The sequence below is a fragment of the Bufo bufo genome, chromosome 7 (assembly GCF_905171765.1).
Source record: "Bufo bufo chromosome 7, aBufBuf1.1, whole genome shotgun sequence".
NCBI lineage: Eukaryota > Metazoa > Chordata > Amphibia > Anura > Bufonidae > Bufo > Bufo bufo.
Window position 1 is genome coordinate 46,225,676 of NC_053395.1, and position 21,379 is coordinate 46,247,054.

At 46.4% G+C, this 21,379-nt stretch overlaps 1 protein-coding gene across 2 annotated transcripts in view; it reads left to right on the top strand.

The window, feature by feature from the left end:
* EEF2K (eukaryotic elongation factor 2 kinase) overlaps window positions 1-21,379 on the top strand; it is an 89,198-nt gene that overhangs the window by 20,188 nt on the left and 47,631 nt on the right. For both annotated transcript variants that reach the window (XM_040439369.1, XM_040439370.1), the window contains exons 2-3: window positions 5,591-5,916; window positions 13,545-13,645. In XM_040439369.1, the coding sequence (XP_040295303.1) occupies window positions 5,671-5,916; window positions 13,545-13,645 (347 nt within the window). In that variant the 5' untranslated portion in view covers window positions 5,591-5,670. The remainder of the gene's footprint in view (window positions 1-5,590; window positions 5,917-13,544; window positions 13,646-21,379) is intronic.

A 21,379-nucleotide genomic window follows, 5' to 3' on the forward strand; every position in this document is an offset into this window, starting at 1 on the left:
TAACAGACTTCTGCTCAGTGATCCTGACAGAAGCAGGAAAACTTTTCCCTCCAAAACTCACAGGCTAAAAATAGCCTGTCATCACCGGGCAGAAAACCTATGTAGCCCATAGACATATACCTAAAGGTACCAGGCAATGCCAGTATTGCCATGTGTAACCCTCCTGAACAGGGCCGGCTCCAGGTTCATGTGGGCCCTTGGGCGATAAATCCCAGTGGGCCCCCATGAGGCATTTTTTTACATTGACATGTCCCCCTGTGGCTCCTACACGGTATAATGACCCCCAGTGGCCCCTATACAGTATAATGACTACTAGTGGCCCTTCACACAGTATAATGAACCCCCAATTCCCCCCCACTGTATAATGACCACCTGTGGCCCTGCATTCAGAATAATAACCCCCAGTCGCCCCCATTTAGAATAATGACCCCCAGTAGCCCCCACACTGGGGGAATACTGTATGGAGGGGGCTCTGGGGGTATTTATACTGAATGGAGGGTCATTGGTGATCATTACTAAATGGGGTACACTGGGGGTCATTATACTATGTAAAGGGCCCTCACAGTATAATGACCCCACAGTGGCCCTCCATTCAGAATAATGACCCCCAGTCGCCCCCACACTGGGGGTTATACTGTATGGAGGGGGCACGAGGGGTTATTATATTTAATGGGGGCTCTGGTGGTCATTATGCTAAATGGGGGGCACTGGGAGTCATTATACTGTGTAAGGGACCCTCACAGTGTGATGAATGACCCCCCAGTGGCCCCCTCACATACCTATCATTGCAGGGGAGCTGGTGGTCCTGTCATTCACTAACCGCAGCTCCCAGCTCCCCACATGAACCTGGAGCCGGCCCTGAATGACCCCCAGTAGCCCCCACACGGGGGGAATACTGTATGGAGGGGGCTCTGGGGGTCATTATACTGAATGGAGGGTCATTGGTGATCATTATACTAAATGGGGGACACTGGGGGTCATTATACTATGTAAAGGGCCCTCACAGTATAATGACCCCACAGTGACCCTCCATTTAGAATAATGACCCCCAGTCGCCCCCACACTGGGGGTTATACTGTATGGAGGGGGCACGAGGGGTTATTATATTTAATGGGGGATCTGGTGGTCATTATGCTAAATGGAGGGTCAATGGGGATCATTATACTAAATGGGGGGCACTTATACTGTACTGTGTAAGGGGCCCTCACAGTGTGATGAATGACCCCCCAGTGGCCCCCTCACATACCTATCATTGCAGGGGAGCTGGTGGTCCTGTCATTCACTAACCGCAGCTCCCTGCGCTCCTTCTCTACGGCGGCCCGCTGCAGCAGTGAGCCGGGCCTGGAGGAGAGAAGGAGATGTGCAGTGATGGAGCTAGAACTGACTGGGCCCCACAGCGAAATTTAGTACGCCCCCCTCCCCCCCAATGTGTGTTCACATTACGTTTTTCCTATCGGTTTGATGTATACACATGTGCAGCACTCCACGTTTTTGTATCCTGCAGAGTCAAGTAAAAAATGCATACGTTAACGTATATGTTTTTTTACCATGGAACTGTATGGTGAACGGAAGTCACTGTACGGCATCAGTCTGAGGCATCTGTTAACGCATACATTTTCAGTATGCATTAAATGGATGGCAAAAATGTGATGTGAACCCAGCCCTAGTGTCAGAATAAGCCCCAGTACACAGTGGAGCAGCATGGAGGAGAGGGGAGGCCGCCATGTACTGACAGAGCGCTACCTGGTCCTGGTGGTCAGGGATGAGGACTGTGCTTCCCAAGGATCATTTTCTACTGGAAAATACAGGGCACAGTATAATACACTAGAATCTATATAATATAAAGATATTAGCCCCACCCCCCGAATAATCATACGATTAGGGGGTCATTTATTATATAGAAATACGTCTATATTAGGCGTATTTCTGACACAGATTGTGGCGCAAAGGTCCTTAGCACCGCAATCTGTATCTTTTCCCGCTCATGCCAGGTCTAAAAAAAGTGGTGTGGGCAGAAAGGGATACAGTTATGGCCATCCAGTTATTGGATACCACCGCCATATAGTGATAACACCGCCATATAGTGATAACACCGCCATACAAGGATAAAACCACCATACAGTGACCGGATAAAAGGGTATAAGAGGGCACAGTACAGGGAATAACTATGGGCACTGCACAGAGTGTGGTAAGAGGGCACAATGCAGGGTATAAAGGGGCACAGTACGGGGTGGGGGGCACAGTCACATGACCCTGTGATGTTAGAAGGTCCTTATGGTGAATGCGGTTCAGATGCCACCATAATGAGAGGCAGAGGAGTGAGACAGGGGCCCGGGGCCCTGGATGGACAGGAGGGGTGGACACAGCAAGTAGGTTGAAGGGGCTCTGAGGGGGATTCATACAAGTAGTGGCAGGAGGTCTGTGCAGGGCAGCAATAGGAGACAGGAGGGTGGGACAGGAGCTCTGGATACATGAGGGAGGAAAGGAGACAGCGGGGGCTCCATGAGGATGAGATAGGACAGGATGGGGGGGGGGGGGGGCAGGTGTCATGGAGACAATCAGCTTAATAAAACAGTAACACAACTAAATAGAATGAAGCAGCAGTGTCCCCCCCTTTCCTTCTGTCCCACAGAGAAGAGACAGTCACAGTGCAGACTCACAGACTGTCTCCACACTTCTCTGCTCCAGCTCCAGCCGTGCGGTCTCTCTCCAGTCTCCTCAGGCAGCGTGTGTCCTGTGTAGAGGGGGCGTGTCCTGAGTCTCTGCAGCTCAGAGGGCCCACCAGAGGGGTACTGCGTATGTGAAATGACAGCAGTGAGAGCTCCCATCTGTATTGATGGAAGTGCTCATAGCAGCTCAGTGGGCCCCCCCAGGAGCATTGGGCCCCGGCACTTGCCCGGGGATGCCGGGTTATGACGCCGGCCCTGCTCCTGAATGTCTGGGGTCCCTCCATTCCGTCATGGAATTGTGTTATGGTCCGTGTTAACAGAATCCATAACGCAATTCAGTAAATTCCACAACACAAACCCGCACACTAGCTTCAAAATATGAAATTCCCTCATCCCTAGTCGTGGCAATAATGTCCCCTAAAAAGTGCTGGGAAATGTATGCACACAAACTATCCCCAGGACGGGGTTCCCGCTTTGTTCCTTTGACCAAAATTGGGTAATGCTACTAAACGGCAGTACTATTTAACTGAATGAAGGCACCAAACTACTGCCCCATATGAACCATGGCTCTACCTTCCCACTTAGTTTCTTTACATCCCTGACATGTCTTGCATTCCCCATGTAATAACAATTCTGGCATCTATTGTTATGACTCTATGATGTGGCATTCCTTTATTATTCCTAGAAGTTATGAGTCAATTACTGGCAGTTTGCAGTGAAGATCCAGATGGGTGTTACCAGTAGGGGGTGTGTCCCTGCACCGTCTAACACTGCCAGCACTGATTGGATAGTGCGTTTTTGAGCGACCGCGCGTTCCCTATCCAGAAGGTTAAACCTCTTCAATCTTGAGGCGTCCAAGATTTCTGCACACTAAGGCACCTGTGGGATGTCAGAAAGTTTGCATATAGTGAAGTACTGCAGGTCACCAGAAAATTCCTTGTGTGTTTGTACTCACAAGCGCAGCTTGATATATAAGCACATAGTATAGCTCCACGGCTCTCCTTTGTCCACGTCTCTTCACCACCACTAAAACAAGGTAAAACAAAGCAGTCAAGGCTGTCTTTTTTAAATCTGTATTTCTATTTATTTATAAATATGTATATGTTTATTTATCAATATATAATATTCTGTTAACATGTCATGTGGTTTGCTTGGTTTTCCATATTAAAAATATGGGCAGATTTGAAAGACAGCCTTGACTGCTTTGTTTTACCTTATGTTTGTGAGTATAATAAATACTTTTCATATAACCACTTGCTAGCGGTGCTTCACTATTGGAGTAATCCTTGTTTTAGTGGTGTGAAGAGACGTGGACAAAGGAGAGCCGTGGAGCTATACTATGTGCTTATATATCAAGCTGCCACAGGTGCCTTAGTGTGCTGGTAGTGGGGACCTGATTTACTTGCCTGTGTCAGAAATCTTGGACGCCTCTAGATTGAAGAGGTTTAACCTTCTGGATAGGGAACGCGCGGTCCCTCAAAAAAGCATGGTCTGAACTGTGATCTTTACCCACTTCACAATTGGGAACCGCTGCGACAATTTTGTCATACGGATTGGGACTTTATTTATAATTTTCACTGATTGGATAGTGTCAGACTGTGCAGGGGCACACAACCCCAACAAGTAAGGCTACTTTCACACTCGCGTTTTGTGCGGATTCGTCTTGTATCTGCACAGACGGATCCGCACCAATAATGCAAACGCTTGTATCCGTTAATAACTGATCCGTTTGTATTATTCATTCCAAAAATAGTCTTGACTTACATTGAAAGTCAATGGGGGACGAATCTGTTTTCAATTGCACCATATTTTATCAGTGAAAAACAGATCTGTCCCCATTGACTTACATTGTAAGTCTAGACTGATCCGTTTGGCGCCGCATAGTCAGACGGTCACCAAAACGCTGCAAGCTGTGTTTTAGTGACCGTCTAAAAAACGCAGCAGAGACCAAACGCCACCAAATTGATGCATTCTGAACGGATCCTTATCCATTCAGAATGCTTTGGGGCTGAACTGATCCGTTTTGGGCTGCTTGTGAGAGCCCTGAAACGGATCTCACAAGCGGACCCAGAAACGCCAGTGTGGAAGTAGCCTAACACTCAATTGGACCTTTTTTGATGACAGTTAATTCATAAACTTCTAGTAGGAATAATAAAGGAATGGCATATATAGAGTCATCAGAACAGATGCTCCAGAAAGGAGAGTGCAAGTAGTGACTAAAACAGACCTGTCAGGAGAGGGTACAGGTCTGGTTATCAAAAGTTAGCTCTTATCCACAGGATCCAGCAGTAGGACCCCCACCCCGTGGGGCCCCTCTTAGGGTCCATTCACACGTCCGTTTTTTCTTTCCTGATCTGTTCCGTTTTTTGCTGAACAGATCTGGACCCATTCATTTTCAATGGGTCCTGAAAAAAATCAGACATTGAGCTGTCCGTTTTTTTCCAGGACCCATTGAAAATGAATGGGTCCAGATCTGGTCCAGATCTGTTCAGCAAAAAACGGAACAGATCAGGAAAGAAACAACGGACGTGTGAATAAGGCCTTAAATGGACCAAGCGGCACCACCGCTTCATTCATTTCTATGGGAGCTCCGGACCTAGCCGAGTACATTTTCGACAGAATCTGCAAAAAGGGCCCCAATGGAGCCTCCAACACAGATGTGAACAAAGCCTAATATGTACATCTAGCCTTATGCAAGGAACCGAGACGTTCCAAGACTTGCCTTGCAGCCTCTCTATGTTGGCCGTAGTCATCAGAACTGACGCCTGGGTGGCAGTGCTTAGATTTCATAAAGCAGCGACAGTGGTGCTGTTGAGAAATACATTTGTGCATTGCCTGTAAAGTCTGTGCTTTGTATATTTACCAATGTCCGGTGCTGGTGTTACCTTACTGACTGGTCGTTTTTGCATATTGCTTTGCAGGCCCGCTCCTGAATGCTAATCTACAGCGGCAGTCTGGCTATTTCAGTCATTACGCTAATAAGCCCTGCTTACCAGCAACCATGGCAGACGAAGACCTCATCTTCAGAATGGAGGGTCTGGATAACTCTCACATCTTGAAAGATCACTGCTCAGATTACAACAAGGCTGACAGTGATGAGGAAGATAACTACTTCATCTGCCCCATCACTGATGATGTGTCATCACACCACGTGGCGAAGACGAAAAAGACCCGCTTCTTTGAAAACCTGAAAAAGGATACGGAATATGGGAGCAGCTCTTCTCCCAGGAACTCCTTCAGCTTCAAGGTGTGCAACAACAACTTACTCATTGCCTGTGATCGGTTGTCAGTTTAGGTCGGGAGACGGTAATCTGTCAGCTGTCGTTGTCAGTGGTCACTGACTGATCATTTAGAAAGAAATAAAGTATTACCCCCGTGCCCATGGAAATCAGAGAGCCGTCTGTGTAATGTGCAACCCTACAGAGCAGGAACCATTCACAGTTGCTAATAAAAGGGGGTTACTATCGGGTAAACCGCTCTTAAAGTGACAATTTGGTTAAAATTAAAAAAAAATTCACATTAACCGGGGAACAAACAAAACCTCTTTTTAGCTGCTGATCCACCAATTCCCGGGCTCTTCTTCTGCCATCCAAGATGGCCACGCCGCTTCTCGGACTACCTGGTGCACCCTGTGTATTTGGTCGCTCAATACACTTCCTGATGCCCTTTGATTGGCCAGCAGTGCTCACATGAACAGTGCTGGCCAATCCAAGAGCAGGGTTGGACAAGCAGGACGTGTGTATCGGGATGTCTGAGAAGCTGTGCAGTCATCTTGGATGGCAAACAGGAGATCGGGAATCACATGACATTATGATCTTAAAGGGGTTGTTTGGTTTCCTATATTGATGACCCATCCTCAGACTAGGTCATCAATATCAGATTGGCGGGGGTCCAACTCCTGGTGCCAGGTGTCGGATCCCCCACTGATCTAATATTGATGATTTTTTTCCTGACCTGGCATCAATATACGAAACAGGACAGCCCTTTTAGGCTACTTTCACATCTGCGTTTTTTCGCTGTACGGTTTTGAGATCCGTCACAGGATCTCAAAACCGCAGCAAAACGCTTTAGTTTTCTCCCCATTCATTTTCATTGAGGACCAAACTGATGCACTCGGTTTTGTTGCGTTCCCATGACGCACACAATACTGCAGCAAGCAGCATTTTTGTGTGCGTCTTCGGATACTGAGCGAGACACAATGTAAGTCAATGGTGCCGGATCTGTCGAAGAAAAACTGATCCGACACCCATTGACTTACGATGGTTTTAGTGTCGGATCAGTCTTTTCATTTTAGAGATAACACAACCGTATCCATTCAGAACAGATGCAGACAATTGTATTATTCACTCTCCTGACAGATCCAGCAAAAACGTAGATGTGAAAGTAGCCTTAGGGCTCATGTTCGCAACTATATGTATTTTGCGGTCCGCAAAACATAGACTTGCAAAGAAAAAGATGACATCTGTGTTGGATCCGTATTTTTTTTTGCGGATCCATTGTAACAATGCCTGTCCTTGTCCACAAAACGGACAAGAATAGCACATGTTCTATTTTTTTTTTTTGCGGAATGGACTTGCAGACATACGGAAACGGAATGCACACCGAGTCCTTTCCGGGTTTTTTTGCAGACCAAATGAAGTGAATGGTTCCGCATACGGGCTGCATGGGAAAAAAAAAAACACAGAACGGGCACGGAAAGAAATTCCGGTCGTGTGCATGAGCCCTTAGTGTCCTGCGGCCATATGGCGCGGTGTAGTCATAGTTTTAAGGCCTTATATGTGCAACAAAGCGCGCACAGGACCTATATGATGGCACTAGGAGACCCTGTGGTTCTGTGTTATGCAGCTGAAGGCAGTATATGCTGGCACGATGGCTCTTAGGGGAGAATACCTTTGTAATACGGCATGCAGTAAAACATGCTATATTGTCTGGTATGAAAGTGTACTCGCATAGAAGTACAGTATAGGCCCATAGATAATGCACTACCATGTGCACGAAGGACCTACATGGAAATGTGCACAGACGTGTGGTGTCTGAAAACCAAGCAATGCAGATCCTGCGCCCGTTCCATTAAAACGAATATCTATGTTTGCAGAGCAGATCGATTGAAATGCATTAGCTTTACCTATGGACAAATTATGTGTGACATTGTGCATGCGTTGTGTTGCGGAGCTGCTTGCCCTACTAATGGCTTGGCAGAGGCGATCCCCTAACATAACCGTAAACTATCTGCGGAAAGTGAACTTTGCCTGATTTATTTCAGATGATTAGAAATGAAAAGGAAATCCTTATCTGCTTAACATTCCCATTCCAGTAAAACGGATACAGGCAATCGCCAATCTAGAGGCTCTAATCCAATAAATGGATGCCGGCATAGGCCGTCGGTGACCTTCACTGTGACAGAGACCAGATGTATTCTCTACCTTGTCTTCATGCCTTGTCATGAGCTGCTCACCACTTACGTTGCACGTAGACACAGATGAAAAGTTTTTCGGTTTGTTGTTTTTAGAGTTTGCCTACACGTGGAGTAGACGGGCAATCAATAGGGATGAGCGAACTTCTGTTTCAAGTTCGGTGTACAAGGTTCGGATTATCTAAGAATTCCTTTATGGATTCCGCTACCACGGTCCATAACTTATGGTCCGTGGTAGCAGAATCCGTAACGGAATTCTTAGATAACCCGAACCTTGTGTGCCGAACTTGAAACAGAAGTTCGCTCATCCTTAGCCATCAACGTTTGATCAGCATTGGCCAAATACCACACTCTCCTGCAGAACAGTTTGGCAGAGCAGCTCCGGCTCCAGAAGTCGGTGCTGGAACTAAAAATCTTGATTTTCACTTCAGTAGGAGCAGTGCCTTATTTACCAGTCCGTCCACTGCTCCATGACAGGAGCTGGTCAGTCCCAGCTCTGACTTCTGGTGCCAGAGTTGCTCTGAAACAACTGATCGGCAGGTGGGCAGGGTGTCAGACTCCCACCGTGGGAGGGTAGGCTATCAATATTAAAATTCCGGACAATCCCTTTCAAAGGCGTACTCCACACTTTGAACATATTTTTAGGTTTTCTCCCTCCCTGCCGGACCTGTGGAGGGAAACATATTTATCTGGTCCTCGCTCCTTCAGTTCGCAACATTCTGGTACCCACTTGTCAACTTCCGGTATGGACAGGGTTCCAGACAATGATTGGCAACAGCGACCATGTGGCCACCCCAAGTGGCATGTGACCCAGTGACGTGCCGATTGGGGGACAAGTCACCCCTGTGGCCAGTTATTGGCTGCGGCGGCACACATTACTCCTATCCATGCCAGAAATTGATAAGCAGAGTATGGAGCAATGCGAACAGGAGGAGATGGAACTGAGCGTCGGGGAGCAGGTAAGTGTGCTTCCCTCCACAGGTCCAAAAGGTGGAGGATCCCTTAAAGGTAGCTTTTAAACGAGGGGTGTGTTGCTGTGGTTCGAGGCTGTTTTATGGCGGTCTGTAGTCCTCTTCACAAACATCCCACAGGTACATTTGCACACTCGAGCAGAAAAAGATTGCATTAGGGGATCTCCAACATGTTCAGCCCATTCAGGTTTTCAAGCCCATCCTTTAAAACATTTAGAGGCTTCGAAAGCGAATGCACAGAACTCTAACTATATCATCTGTGCAGCCAGTAGTCGGGAAGAACTCGTTAGCATGGCCTAATAAAACAACAGTTTTTTCCTAAATATACCATTGTGTTGCCCCGAGGCATGACGTGAGGAGTGGATCTGTCCTGGGGACACAAGGTTACAGAAGCTCAAAGGGAACCTGCCAAGTTAATGGATAGGGAATTACCTCAGAGTACAGCAAGCTCGAACCAGTTTCTCCCCAGCATTCATACCATGCCCCCAGTGTAATCCTGAGTCACACGATCCCTACATCTCATCCCCATTGTTATCTGCACCTTCAGACTCCAGCACGGGCAGTGGACGTTTTACACGTGGATTGCGTGTGGATTTTGCAGAATTATTTTAACTTCACGGGATTTCATCCATTGCGTTACCTATCAACTGTACTCTATGGCCTCTTTCACACTACCGTATGGCTATTTCAGTGTTTTGCGGTTCCGTTTCGGTTGCGTTTTTCCGTTCCGTTTTTCCGTATGGCATATACAGTAATTACATAGAACAATTTGGGCTGGGCATAACATTTTCAATAGATGGTTCCGCAAAAAACAGAAAGGATACGGAAGACAGATGGATGCATTTCCGTATGCATTTCGTTTTTTTTTGCGGACCCATTGACTTTAATGGAGCCACGGAACGTGATTTGCGGCCAAATATAGGACATGTTCTATCTTTGCACGGAACGGAGATACGGAATGCATACGGAGTACATTCCGTTTTTTTTGCGGACCCATTGAAATGAATGGGTCCGTATACGGAACGCAAAAAACGGCCCGCAAAACGGAAAAAAAAAATGGTAGTGTGAAAGAGGCCTATGGAAAAGAGAAAAAAAAATGGAATGTACATGGAAACCGTTTTTGTGCTATCAGATTTTCCCGAATCCTTTTTTTTTTTTTGCAGATGGAGTAACAGAGGCGGTTGTGTGAATAAGTCCTAATTCACAGCATGTTCTCAAATTTAGGACTCATGCACACGACCGTGTGCTGGCCGGGCCCGTGCTGCGGACCGCAAATTGCAGTCCGCAATGCACGTGCACCGATCACGGGGCAGCTACATGCGGATCGCCGACCCATTCACTTGAATGGGGTCCGCGATCCGAATCCGACGGTTCGCACTGCAAAAAAGTACTGCATGCACTACTTTTTGGCGTTGCACAGGCACGGCCAGAAACCCCACAGGAGCACTCCGTAGTGCTTCCGTGGGGTTCCGATCCGTGCTTTTGCACCACATCTCCGGGTTTGCGGACCCATTCAAGTGAAAAGGTCCACATGCGGGGTGCACACGGCCGGTGCCCTGTGTATTGCGGACCCGCTGTGTGCGGGGACCGCAATACGGCCACGATGGGGCAACGGCCGTTTGCATGACCCAATTTACTGATTGTGCACCAAACATTTGCAGCAAATATGTCAAATGTGAACAGGGACTTTAAGGGGTTGTCTCATTTTGAACAATCCCTTTTTTAACTGAGGACCCCTGGTGAAGCAGCTGAAGCCCTTTGCAAAGAGCTTTTGTTGACAGAGGAACTATGTCCCTTAAAAGATTGTCCAAGATTTTACAAAGTGATAGCCCCAGGATAGGTCACCATTATCTGATCAGTGGGGAGTCCGACACCAGATGTTCTTCAGCAACTCGGATACCAGAACTACACAACGCCATCCATTGTGTAGTGCACGGAGCTGGTTACTGCAGTGCTGCCCCCACTCACTTCAGTAGGAACGGCGCTGCAATAACCTGCTACGCCCACCGCACAGCTACTGCAGAGCGGCTGATCGGGGGTTGCAGGGTGTCGGACTTCCTAAGACCAGAAAGTGATGGCCTATCTTCCCGGACAAGTCCTTTTAAAGTCCATGTGCTCTAATAAGTCACATAGAGGATTTGCCCTGTTCACATGAGGCCTCAGCGTGTGGAAATATCCATCTCCTGATGGACTGAATGGCAGCAGATTTGCTGTGTGTGATGATGCACAGTCCACTCCTGTGATGTCTGGGGATTAGCTCCTTGACCTTCCTGTAATTAAGCACCATACTGACACCCTCTCTAATACTAGAAGGTGCATACAGAGGCCGCACACTCCCGGTAATAAGCCTCACAATGGCACGTAATTGCAATAAATGGTTTTATTTAGGGCACGCTGTTATGGAAGAATAATTCTCCCCAAAGTCGTGCTGGTGTCACTCGCAGACAGATGCGAGCGCTGCCTGGCCCTGTCAATCAGGACTTGGAGGGAGGCGACAAAGGTGGGAGAACGGAGCCTGTAGGAGCAGGAACATTCCCCCCCCCCCCCCAGCGCTCCTAGAGGCTAATTAGCATATTATAAAAGTTAGATTTCTGGCGTAACGAGGGCATAGATAAAAGTAGGAACAGGCTAGTTAGGTTTAGCTGACATTAGCACATCACTATTGTCAGCTAGCTAAATAGGGTTAAATCTGGTGACAGAATCCCTTTAAATTTATTAAATTCGGCTCACACATGCATTTTTGCCAAATAAAAAAGCCATGAAAAATGTCAGATAGGACCCTCTCCTATCTCCAGAACAGTCCCCCCAAAGTGAAGAGTGAGCTGCTCGCTACCAGGCGCAATGTGCTTGTCCTTCACTTCAGGGGCCCCATTCTGAAGATAGGAGCGGGTCCCAGAGGTGAGTCCCACAGCTCTGACATTGGTGACCTATCCTAGTGATATGCCATCAGTTTCTGAGATGGTGGTACCCCTTTAAATAAGCAAATATAAAAAAAACTGCTTTGAATTGGAAAACTCATTGCGATGAAATCTGCATCTGTGGCCACTAAAGCCCTGATGCTTTCATTGCTTGACTAGCAATATAAATGAGTATCCCCCCCTCCCCACACACACACACACACCCCGTGCAGAGGAAGGGGCTGCCGAGACAAAGAGGGAGACTACGAGTCCAAAAAGTGGAATTGTCTGGTAATAAAGGAGAGGAATTTGCAATAATAAGGATTAGGAACGTTTGGGTCAAGCTTCCTTTCAATGCCAGTTAAGCCTCATTCACACGTTGGCGTTCCACATACGTGTGCTGTACGTGTTCTCCACGGACAGCACACTTCCCAATTCATTTTAATGTGTGTATTCACACATCCGCGTTTTGCCACGGTTCGCGGGTCCTTGTTTTTAGCACGGATGCAATGCTTTATTTTGTCCGTGTTCACGGCTGTTATAGTTTACGGGTCAGTAAAAACCGCGGATGCATCGCAGATGCCAATCCGTGTTTCATTCATGTTTCCCAGATCATTAGGAAGAGATGCTTTGAAAATAATTTTACAGCTGTGCAGGGTGAGTGAAACACGGATGACACATGGACCACACACGGACCCTTCACGGATGCATCACTGACCACCTTTTCACGGATTTGAGCACGGACGTGTGAATGAGGCTTTAGAGTGATGAGTGCATTCTGTATATGTCTTGTCTTAAATGTGGAATATTTCATTGGGTGTCCACTGGTGTTAATCTTGTACAATGTTTGTTTGCTATGTATGTGCTGAACGTAATGCTTTGGGTGATGGTCCATTAATACTTTTTGTGCATTTCCTAGAATGACAAACACCGCTATATTAAGCATGGCTGCTTGACTGATCGAGGTCGGGTATGTGTCATTTGAAATTGGACATCATAATCACTAGTGAGACTGTACTTTGGTGCTTAATTCTCTGTGCTACGTTCCTTTTCCATGTCTGTACTGTGTATATACTGTCTGCACGAATTACAAGTGGTTGGATATTGTTATACTCATTCCACATGTATATTGCACATAATACTTACTTTAAAAAAAAAACATTCTTCCACAACCTCTTTAAGCATATAGAATTGGCACCTTAAAGGGGTTGTCCGACCTAGGAGCCGACAAAGCCAGTGGTTGGACCCCCACCGAGGAGTTTGTTATTTTCTATCCAGTTGCTAGGGGATAGCTATTACCTTTTTAAGGGAATTCTTAATTTATCCTGTGGAGGCGCTGCAGAGAAAGTGAACACTTTGCTGCTGCTGTTGGGTTCTCCGACAGATTGCAGCAAATGGCTGAGAATCTTTGTAGGGCACCCTACAATCAGCTCAACCTCAGGTGATACTTTTTACACGATTTATGTAACCCCTTTAATGTCGCTCCTCGCTACCATATGGCGTCCATCACTACCATTCACACATGTGATGACATGGACTTTTCATCCTGATCTCTTTTCTATACTTATGGCTGATTATGCTCTGCCTTTCACAGGAGGCCTGGAAACATGCCATCCAAAAAGCCAAGCAGATGCCTGATCCTTGGGCCGAGTTTCACCTGGAAGACCTAGATACAGAACATGCAATCCGACACAGGTCTGTGACATCTCAAGTGTAGCTGGGAAATGCTCTACAAGATTCCTTAAAAGGGTTGTCCCAAGAAAAATGTTCACATTTTTTTGCAAAGCAGCGCCTGGATCTGAATACTTTTGTAATTGCCTATAAATAAAAATCTAGCACAGCCACTGAGTTATTCAAAAAAATGCATCTGTACAGCGCCACCTGCTGTTTATTTTTTAACATATTTCTATGTCCACCTCGCTGAGGTGGATGCACATGCTCAGTTACATTGTTCAATTGTCCCCAGCCCTTTATTCTGTTAGAGGCTGTGACAAGGAGAGGGAGAGAGCTGCAGCAGAAGGTTCCCCCCCCCCCCCGAAAGGACACGCCCCATGTGCTGCCTGCTTGAGTCAGGGTCGAGGTGATGAACAGAGCTGGTTCTAGCTTTGATAGGAAGAGTCATGTGGTATATGATTTCTGATTAACATTTTTTTACAGTCATCATGGGATAACCCCTTTTCAAGATGGGTCACGCTTAAGGTTAACAGCATATGCCCATACAATAAAGTCTCTCTGAGACGCCCCAAACTGCATCCACAAAGGGTCTTCTGGACGAGTGGTCCTCTAAGAGAGTGACTAGTATGCACAGAACTAGTATGTTACAGGATATCTCATCTTGATCAAAAGGTGGTCTTCTCCAAGAAGAGGTTTGGAGAGGTTTCACCAGTTGACTACGAGTAGGAATAATATACATCGCGTAGTTTTACGGTACTTTTAGCTGGCGTCTTGTGCAGTGTGCTGTTTTTGTAGCAGTCTGCATTTGCAATGCAAGTCCATTACTGTGTTTAGATGCCAGCATTTTGTGCCTGTCTCATTCTCTTAGAAACTTGGTGGGGTTCCAGGAATGTCCTCAGTAAATTTGGAAGGGTTCTCCGTGACACGTAGTCTTACAGTCACCAAAGTAACATACGTGCTGAGTCAACTCGGAAAAGGATACCAGCTCTTGAAACGCAACACTTGTAATTTTGGTACCATGTTGCACAGACGTAGAGCTGAGTTTGCAAATGTTGCAGAAGTGAGATTTTTCACAACTGCTTTTGTAATTTATGCAGTTTTGCACAAGCCTGATGGTAAAACTGCTGCAAGCGTTCTAATGATGAGCTGGCTTCACAGTTAAAGGGGTACTCTCATCTCAGACATTGATGGCGTATTGCTAGGATATGCCATCAATGTCAGACAGTCAGATAGCTGTGGGTCCCATCTCCGGGACCTGCTCTTTTCTCCAGAACGTGGCCCACGAAGTGGAGTAGAGCACACTGCGCATGCGTGGTTTGCTCACCATTCACTGCTATAGGAGCTCTGCTAAGCTATTTTGGGAGCTGCCATAGCGGTGAATGGAGAACTCACAGGCACCTCTCCATTCACTGCCATGAGACTGCCAGAAATAGCCGAGCCTTGCCCAGTTTTGGAACTTCCATAGTGGTGAATGGAGGGTGGCAGCGCTTGCGCTGTATGATCTACTTTACTTTGGGGGACCCTTTCTGGAGATAAAAGCAGGTCCTAGAGGTGTTACCCACCTATATCTGAAATTGAAGTCATGCCCTAGCAATGTGCCATAAATGTGGGAGATGGGAATACCCCTTTAAAGGGGTTTTCCAGGACTTGATTGGCCCGTCTTGATGGGGGTCCGATTCTCGGCAGCCCCCGCCGATCAGCTGTTCTGCAGTTGATCTGGCGGAAGTCTGTTACTGTAGTGCTGCTCCCATTCCCTTGAATGGGAACAGCCCTGTAATACCAAGCTTCATCCACTACACGGTGGGCGGCGCTGTGTAGTTCAGTCAGCAGAGCTATCGCAGAACCGCTGACTGGTGGCGGTTTTTGGAATTGGACCCCCGCCACTGATATTTATGGCTTATCCTAAGGAAAGGCCAATCTATATGAAAATCTTGGAAACCTCCTTTAACCACCTCCGGACCGCCTAACGCAGGATCGCGTTCCGGAGGTGGCAGCCCTGCGCAGAGTCACGCATATATGCGTCATCTCGCGATGGCCGAGATTTCCTGTGAACGCGCGCACACAGGCGCGCGCGCTCACAGGAACGGAAGGTAAGAGAGTTGATCTCCAGCCTGCCAGCGGCGATCGTTCGCTGGCAGGCTGGAGATGTGTTTTTTTTAACCCCTAACAGGTATATTAGACGCTGTTTTGATAACAGCGTCTAATATACCTGCTACCCGGTCCTCTGGTGGTCCCCTTTGTTTGGATCGACCACCAGAGGACACAGGTAGCTCAGTAAAGTAGCACCAAGCACCACTACACTACACTACACCCCCCCCCCCCCGTCACTTATTAACCCCTTATTAGCCCCTGATCACCTCACCCCATATAGACTCCCTGATCACCCCCCTGTCATTGATTACCCCCCTGTCATTGATCACCCCCCTGTAAAGCTCCATTCAGATGTCCGCATGATTTTTACGGATCCACTGATAGATGGATCGGATCCGCAAAACGCATCCGGACGTCTGAATGAAGCCTTACAGGGGCGTGATCAATGACTGTGGTTATCACCCCATATAGACTCCCTGATCACCCCCCCTGTCATTGATTACACCCCTGTCATTGATCAACCCCCTGTAAAGCTCCATTCAGACGTCCGCATGATTTTTACGGATCCACTGATAGATGGATCGGATCCGCAAAACGCATCCGGACGTCTGAATGAAGCCTTACAGGGGCGTGATCAATGACTGTGGTGATCACCCCATATAGACTCCCTGATCACCCCCCTGTAAAGCTCCATTCAGATGTCCGCATGATTTTTACGGATGCACTGATAGATGGATCCGATCCGCAAAACGCATCCGGACGTCTGAATGAAGCCTTACAGGGGCATGATCAATGACTGTGGTGATCACCCCATATAGACTCCCTGATCACCCCCCTGTAAAGCTCCATTCAGATGTCCGCATGATTTTTACGGATGCACTGATAGATGGATCCGATCCGCAAAACGCATCCGGACGTCTGAATGAAGCCTTACAGGGGCATGATCAATGACTGTGGTGATCACCCCATATAGACTCCCTGATCACCCCCCTGTAAAGCTCCATTCAGATGTCCGCATGATTTTTACGGATGCACTGATAGATGGATCCGATCCGCAAAACGCATCCGGACGTCTGAATGAAGCCTTACAGGGGCGTGATCAATGACTGTGGTGATCACCCCATATAGACTCCCTGATCACCCCCCTGTAAAGCTCCATTCAGATGTCCGCATGATTTTTACGGATGCACTGATAGATGGATCGATCCGCAAAACGCATCCGGACGTCTGAATGAAGCCTTACAGGGGCATGATCAATGACTGTGGTGATCACCCCATATAGACTCCCTGATCACCCCCCTGTAAAGCTCCATTCAGATGTCCGCATGATTTTTACGGATGCACTGATAGATGGATCCGATCCGCAAAACGCATCCGGACGTCTGAATGAAGCCTTACAGGGGCATGATCAATGACTGTGGTGATCACCCCATATAGACTCCCTGATCACCCCCCTGTAAAGCTCCATTCAGATGTCCGCATGATTTTTACGGATGCACTGATAGATGGATCCGATCCGCAAAACGCATCCGGACGTCTGAATGAAGCCTTACAGGGGCGTGATCAATGACTGTGGTGATCACCCCATATAGACTCCCTGATCACCCCCCTGTAAAGCTCCATTCAGATGTCCGCATGATTTTTACGGATGCACTGATAGATGGATCCGATCCGCAAAACGCATCCGGACGTCTGAATGAAGCCTTACAGGGGCGTGATCAATGACTGTGGTGATCACCCCATATAGACTCCCTGATCACCCCCCTGTCATTGATTACCCCCCTGTCATTGATTACCCCCCTGTAAAGCTCCATTCAGACGTCCGCATGATTTTTACGGATCCACTGATAGATGGATCGGATCCGCAAAACGCATCCGGACGTCTGAATGAAGCCTTACAGGGGCGTGATCAATGACTGTGGTGATCACCCCATATAGACTCCCTGATCACCCCCCTGTCATTGATCACCCCCCCTGTCATTGATCACCCCCCCTGTCATTGATCACCCCCCTGTCATTGATCACCCCTCTGTAAGGCTCCATTCAGATATTTTTTTGGCCCAACTTAGCGGAATTTTTTTTTTTTTTTCTTACAAAGTCTCATATTCCACTAACTTGTGTCAAAAAATAAAATCTCACATGAACTCACCATACCCCTCACGGAATCCAAATGCGTAAAATTTTTTAGACATTTATATTCCAGACTTCTTCTCACGCTTTAGGGCCCCTAGAATGCCAGGGCAGTATAAATACCCCACATGTGACCCCATTTCGGAAAGAAGACACCCCCAGGTATTCCGTGAGGGGCATATTGAGTCCATGAAAGATTGAAATTTTTGTCCCAAGTTAGCGGAACGGGAGACTTTGTGAGAAAAAAATTAAAAATATCAATTTCCGCTAACTTGTGCCAAAAAAAAAAAATTTCTATGAACTCGCCATGCCCCTCATTGAATACCTTGGGGTGTCTTCTTTCCAAAATGGGGTCACATGTGGGGTATTTATACTGCCCTGGCATTCTAGGGGCCCCAAAGCGTGAGAAGAAGTCTGGTATCCAAATGTCTAAAAATGCCCTCCTAAAAGGAATTTGGGCACCTTTGCGCATCTAGGCTGCAAAAAAGTGTCACACATCTGGTATCGCCGTACTCAGGAGAAGTTGGGGAATGTGTTTTGGGGTGTCATTTTACATATACCCATGCTGGGTGAGAGAAATATCTTGGTCAAATGCCAACTTTGTATAAAAAAATGGGAAAAGTTGTCTTTTGCCAAGATATTTCTCTCACCCAGCATGGGTATATGTAAAATGACACCCCAAAACACATTCCCCAACTTCTCCTGAATACGGCGATACCACATGTGTGACACTTTTTTGCAGCCTAGGTGGGCAAAGGGGCCCACATTCCAAAGAGCACCTTTAGGATTTCACAGGTCATTTACCTACTTACCACACATTAGGGCCCCTGGAAAATGCCAGGGCAGTATAACTACCCCACAAGTGACCCCATTTTGGAAAGAAGACACCCCAAGGTATTCCGTTAGGGGCATGGCGAGTTCCTAGAATTTTTTATTTTTTGTCACAAGTTAGTGGAAAATGCTTATTTTTTTTTTTATTTTTTTTTTCATACAAAGTCTCATATTCCACTAACTTGTGACAAAAAATAAAAAGTTCCATGAACTCACTATGCCCATCAGTGAATACCTTTGGGTCTCTTCTTTCCAAAATGGGGTCACTTGTGGGGTAGTTATACTGCCCTGGCATTCTAGGGGCCCAAATGTGTGGTAAGGAGTTTGAAATCAAATTCTGTAAAAAATGACCTGTGAAATCCGAAAGGTGCTCTTTTGAATATGGGCCCCTTTGCCCACCTAGGCTGCAAAAAAGTGTCACACATCTGGTATCTCCGTAATCGGGAGAAGTTGGGGAATGTGTTTTGGGGTGTCATTTTACATATACCCATGCTGGGTGAGAGAAATATCTTGGCAAAAGACAACTTTTCCCATTTTTTTATACAAAGTTGGCATTTGACCAAGATATTTATCTCACCCAGCATGGGTATATGTAAAAAGACACCCCAAAACACATTCCTCAACTTCTCCTGAATACAGAGATACCAGATGTGTGACACTTTTTTGCAGCCTAGGTGGGCAAAGGGGCCCACATTCCAAAGAGCACCTTTCGGATTTCACAGGTCATTTACCTACTTACCACACATTTGGGCCCCTAGAATGCCAGGGCAGTATAACTACCCCACAAGTGACCCCATTTTGCAAAGAAGAGACCCCAAGGTATTCGCTGATGGGCATAGTGAGTTCATGGAAGTTTTTATTTTTTGTCACAAGTTTGTGGAATATGAGACTTTGTATGAAAAAAAAATCAAAAAAAAAAATCATCATTTTCCACTAACTTGTGACAAAAAATAAAAAATTCTAGGAACTCGCCATGCCCCTCACGGAATACCTTGGGGTGTCTTCTTTCCAAAATGGGGTCACTTGTGGGGTAGTTATACTGCCCTGGTATTCTAGGGGCCCAAATGTGTGGTAAGGAGTTTGAAATCAAATTCAGGAAAAAATGAGGAGTGAAATCCGAAAGGTGCTCTTTGGAATATGGGCCCCTTTGCCCACCTAGGCTGCAAAAAAGTGTCACACATCTGGTATCCCCGTACTCAGGAGAAGTTGAGGAATGTGTTTTGGGGTGTCTTTTTACATATACCCATGCTGGGTGAGATAAATATCTTGGTCGAATGACAACTTTGTATAAAAAAATGGGAAAAGTTGTCTTTTGCCAAGATATTTCTCTCACCCAGCATGGGTATATATAAAATGACACCCCAAAACACATTCCCCACCTTCTCCTGAGTACGGAGATACCAGATGTGTGACACTTTTTTGCAGCCTAGGTGGGCAAAGGGGCCCATATTCCAAAGAGCACCTTTCGGATTTCACAGGTCATTTTTTACAGAATTTGATTTCAAACTCCTTACCACACATTTGGGCCCCTAGAATGCCAGGGCAGTATAACTCCCCCACAAGTGACCCCATTTTGGAAAGAAGACACCCCAAGGTATTCGCTGATGGGCATAGTGAGTTCATAGAACTTTTTATTTTTTGTCACAAGTTAGTGGAATATGAGACTTTGTAAGAAAAAAAAAAAAAAAACATAATTTTCCGCTAACTTGTGGCAAAAAATAAAAAGTTCTATGAACTCACTATGCCCATCAGCGAATACCTTAGGGTGTGTACTTTCAGAAATGGGGTCATTTGTGGGGTGTTTGTACTGTCTGGGCATTGTAGAACCTCAGGAAACATGACAGGTGCTCAGAAAGTCAGAGCTGCTTCAAAAAGCGGAAATTCACATTTTTGTACCATAGTTTGTAAACGCTATAACTTTTACCCAAACCATTTTTTTTTTACCCAAACATTTTTTTTTTATCAAAGACATGTAGAACTATAAATTTAGAGCAAAATTTCTATATGGATGTCTTTTTTTTTTTTGCAAAATTTTACAACTGAAAGTGAAAAATGTCATTTTTTTGCAAAAAAATCGTTAAATTTCGATTAATAACAAAAAAAGTAAAAATGTCAGCAGCAATGAAATACCACCAAATGAAAGCTCTATTAGTGAGAAGAAAAGGAGGTAAAATTCATTTGGGTGGTAAGTTGCATGACCGAGCAATAAACGGTGAAAGTAGTGTAGGTCAGAAGTGTAAAAAGTGGCCTGGTCTTTCAGGGTGTTTAAGCACTGGGGGCTGAAGTGGTTAAAAGGGTTGCTGTTTTCTATTGATGACCTATCCTCTGGATAAGTCATCAATATCAGATCGGCGGGGGTGTGACTCCTGACACCCCCGCTGATCAGCTGTTTGAAGAGAAAGCAGCATTCGTATGAGTGCTGCCTTCTCTTCTCTGTTTACCTGCTCGCCGTTGCGACTGCACCTAACAACAACTACAACTATGGCATCCCTATTCACTTCTATGGGATGGCATTGTAGTGTTCACTTGAACAGAAGTGAATGGGGACGCCATAGTTGTAATTACCCTGCTGCAGTTGCAACGGCAAGCAGGTAAATAGTGAAGAGAAGGCAGCGCTCATACGAGTGCTGCGTTCTCTTCAAACAGTCGGATATTGATCATCTATCTTGAGGATAGGTCATCAATAGAAAAAAGGAACAACCC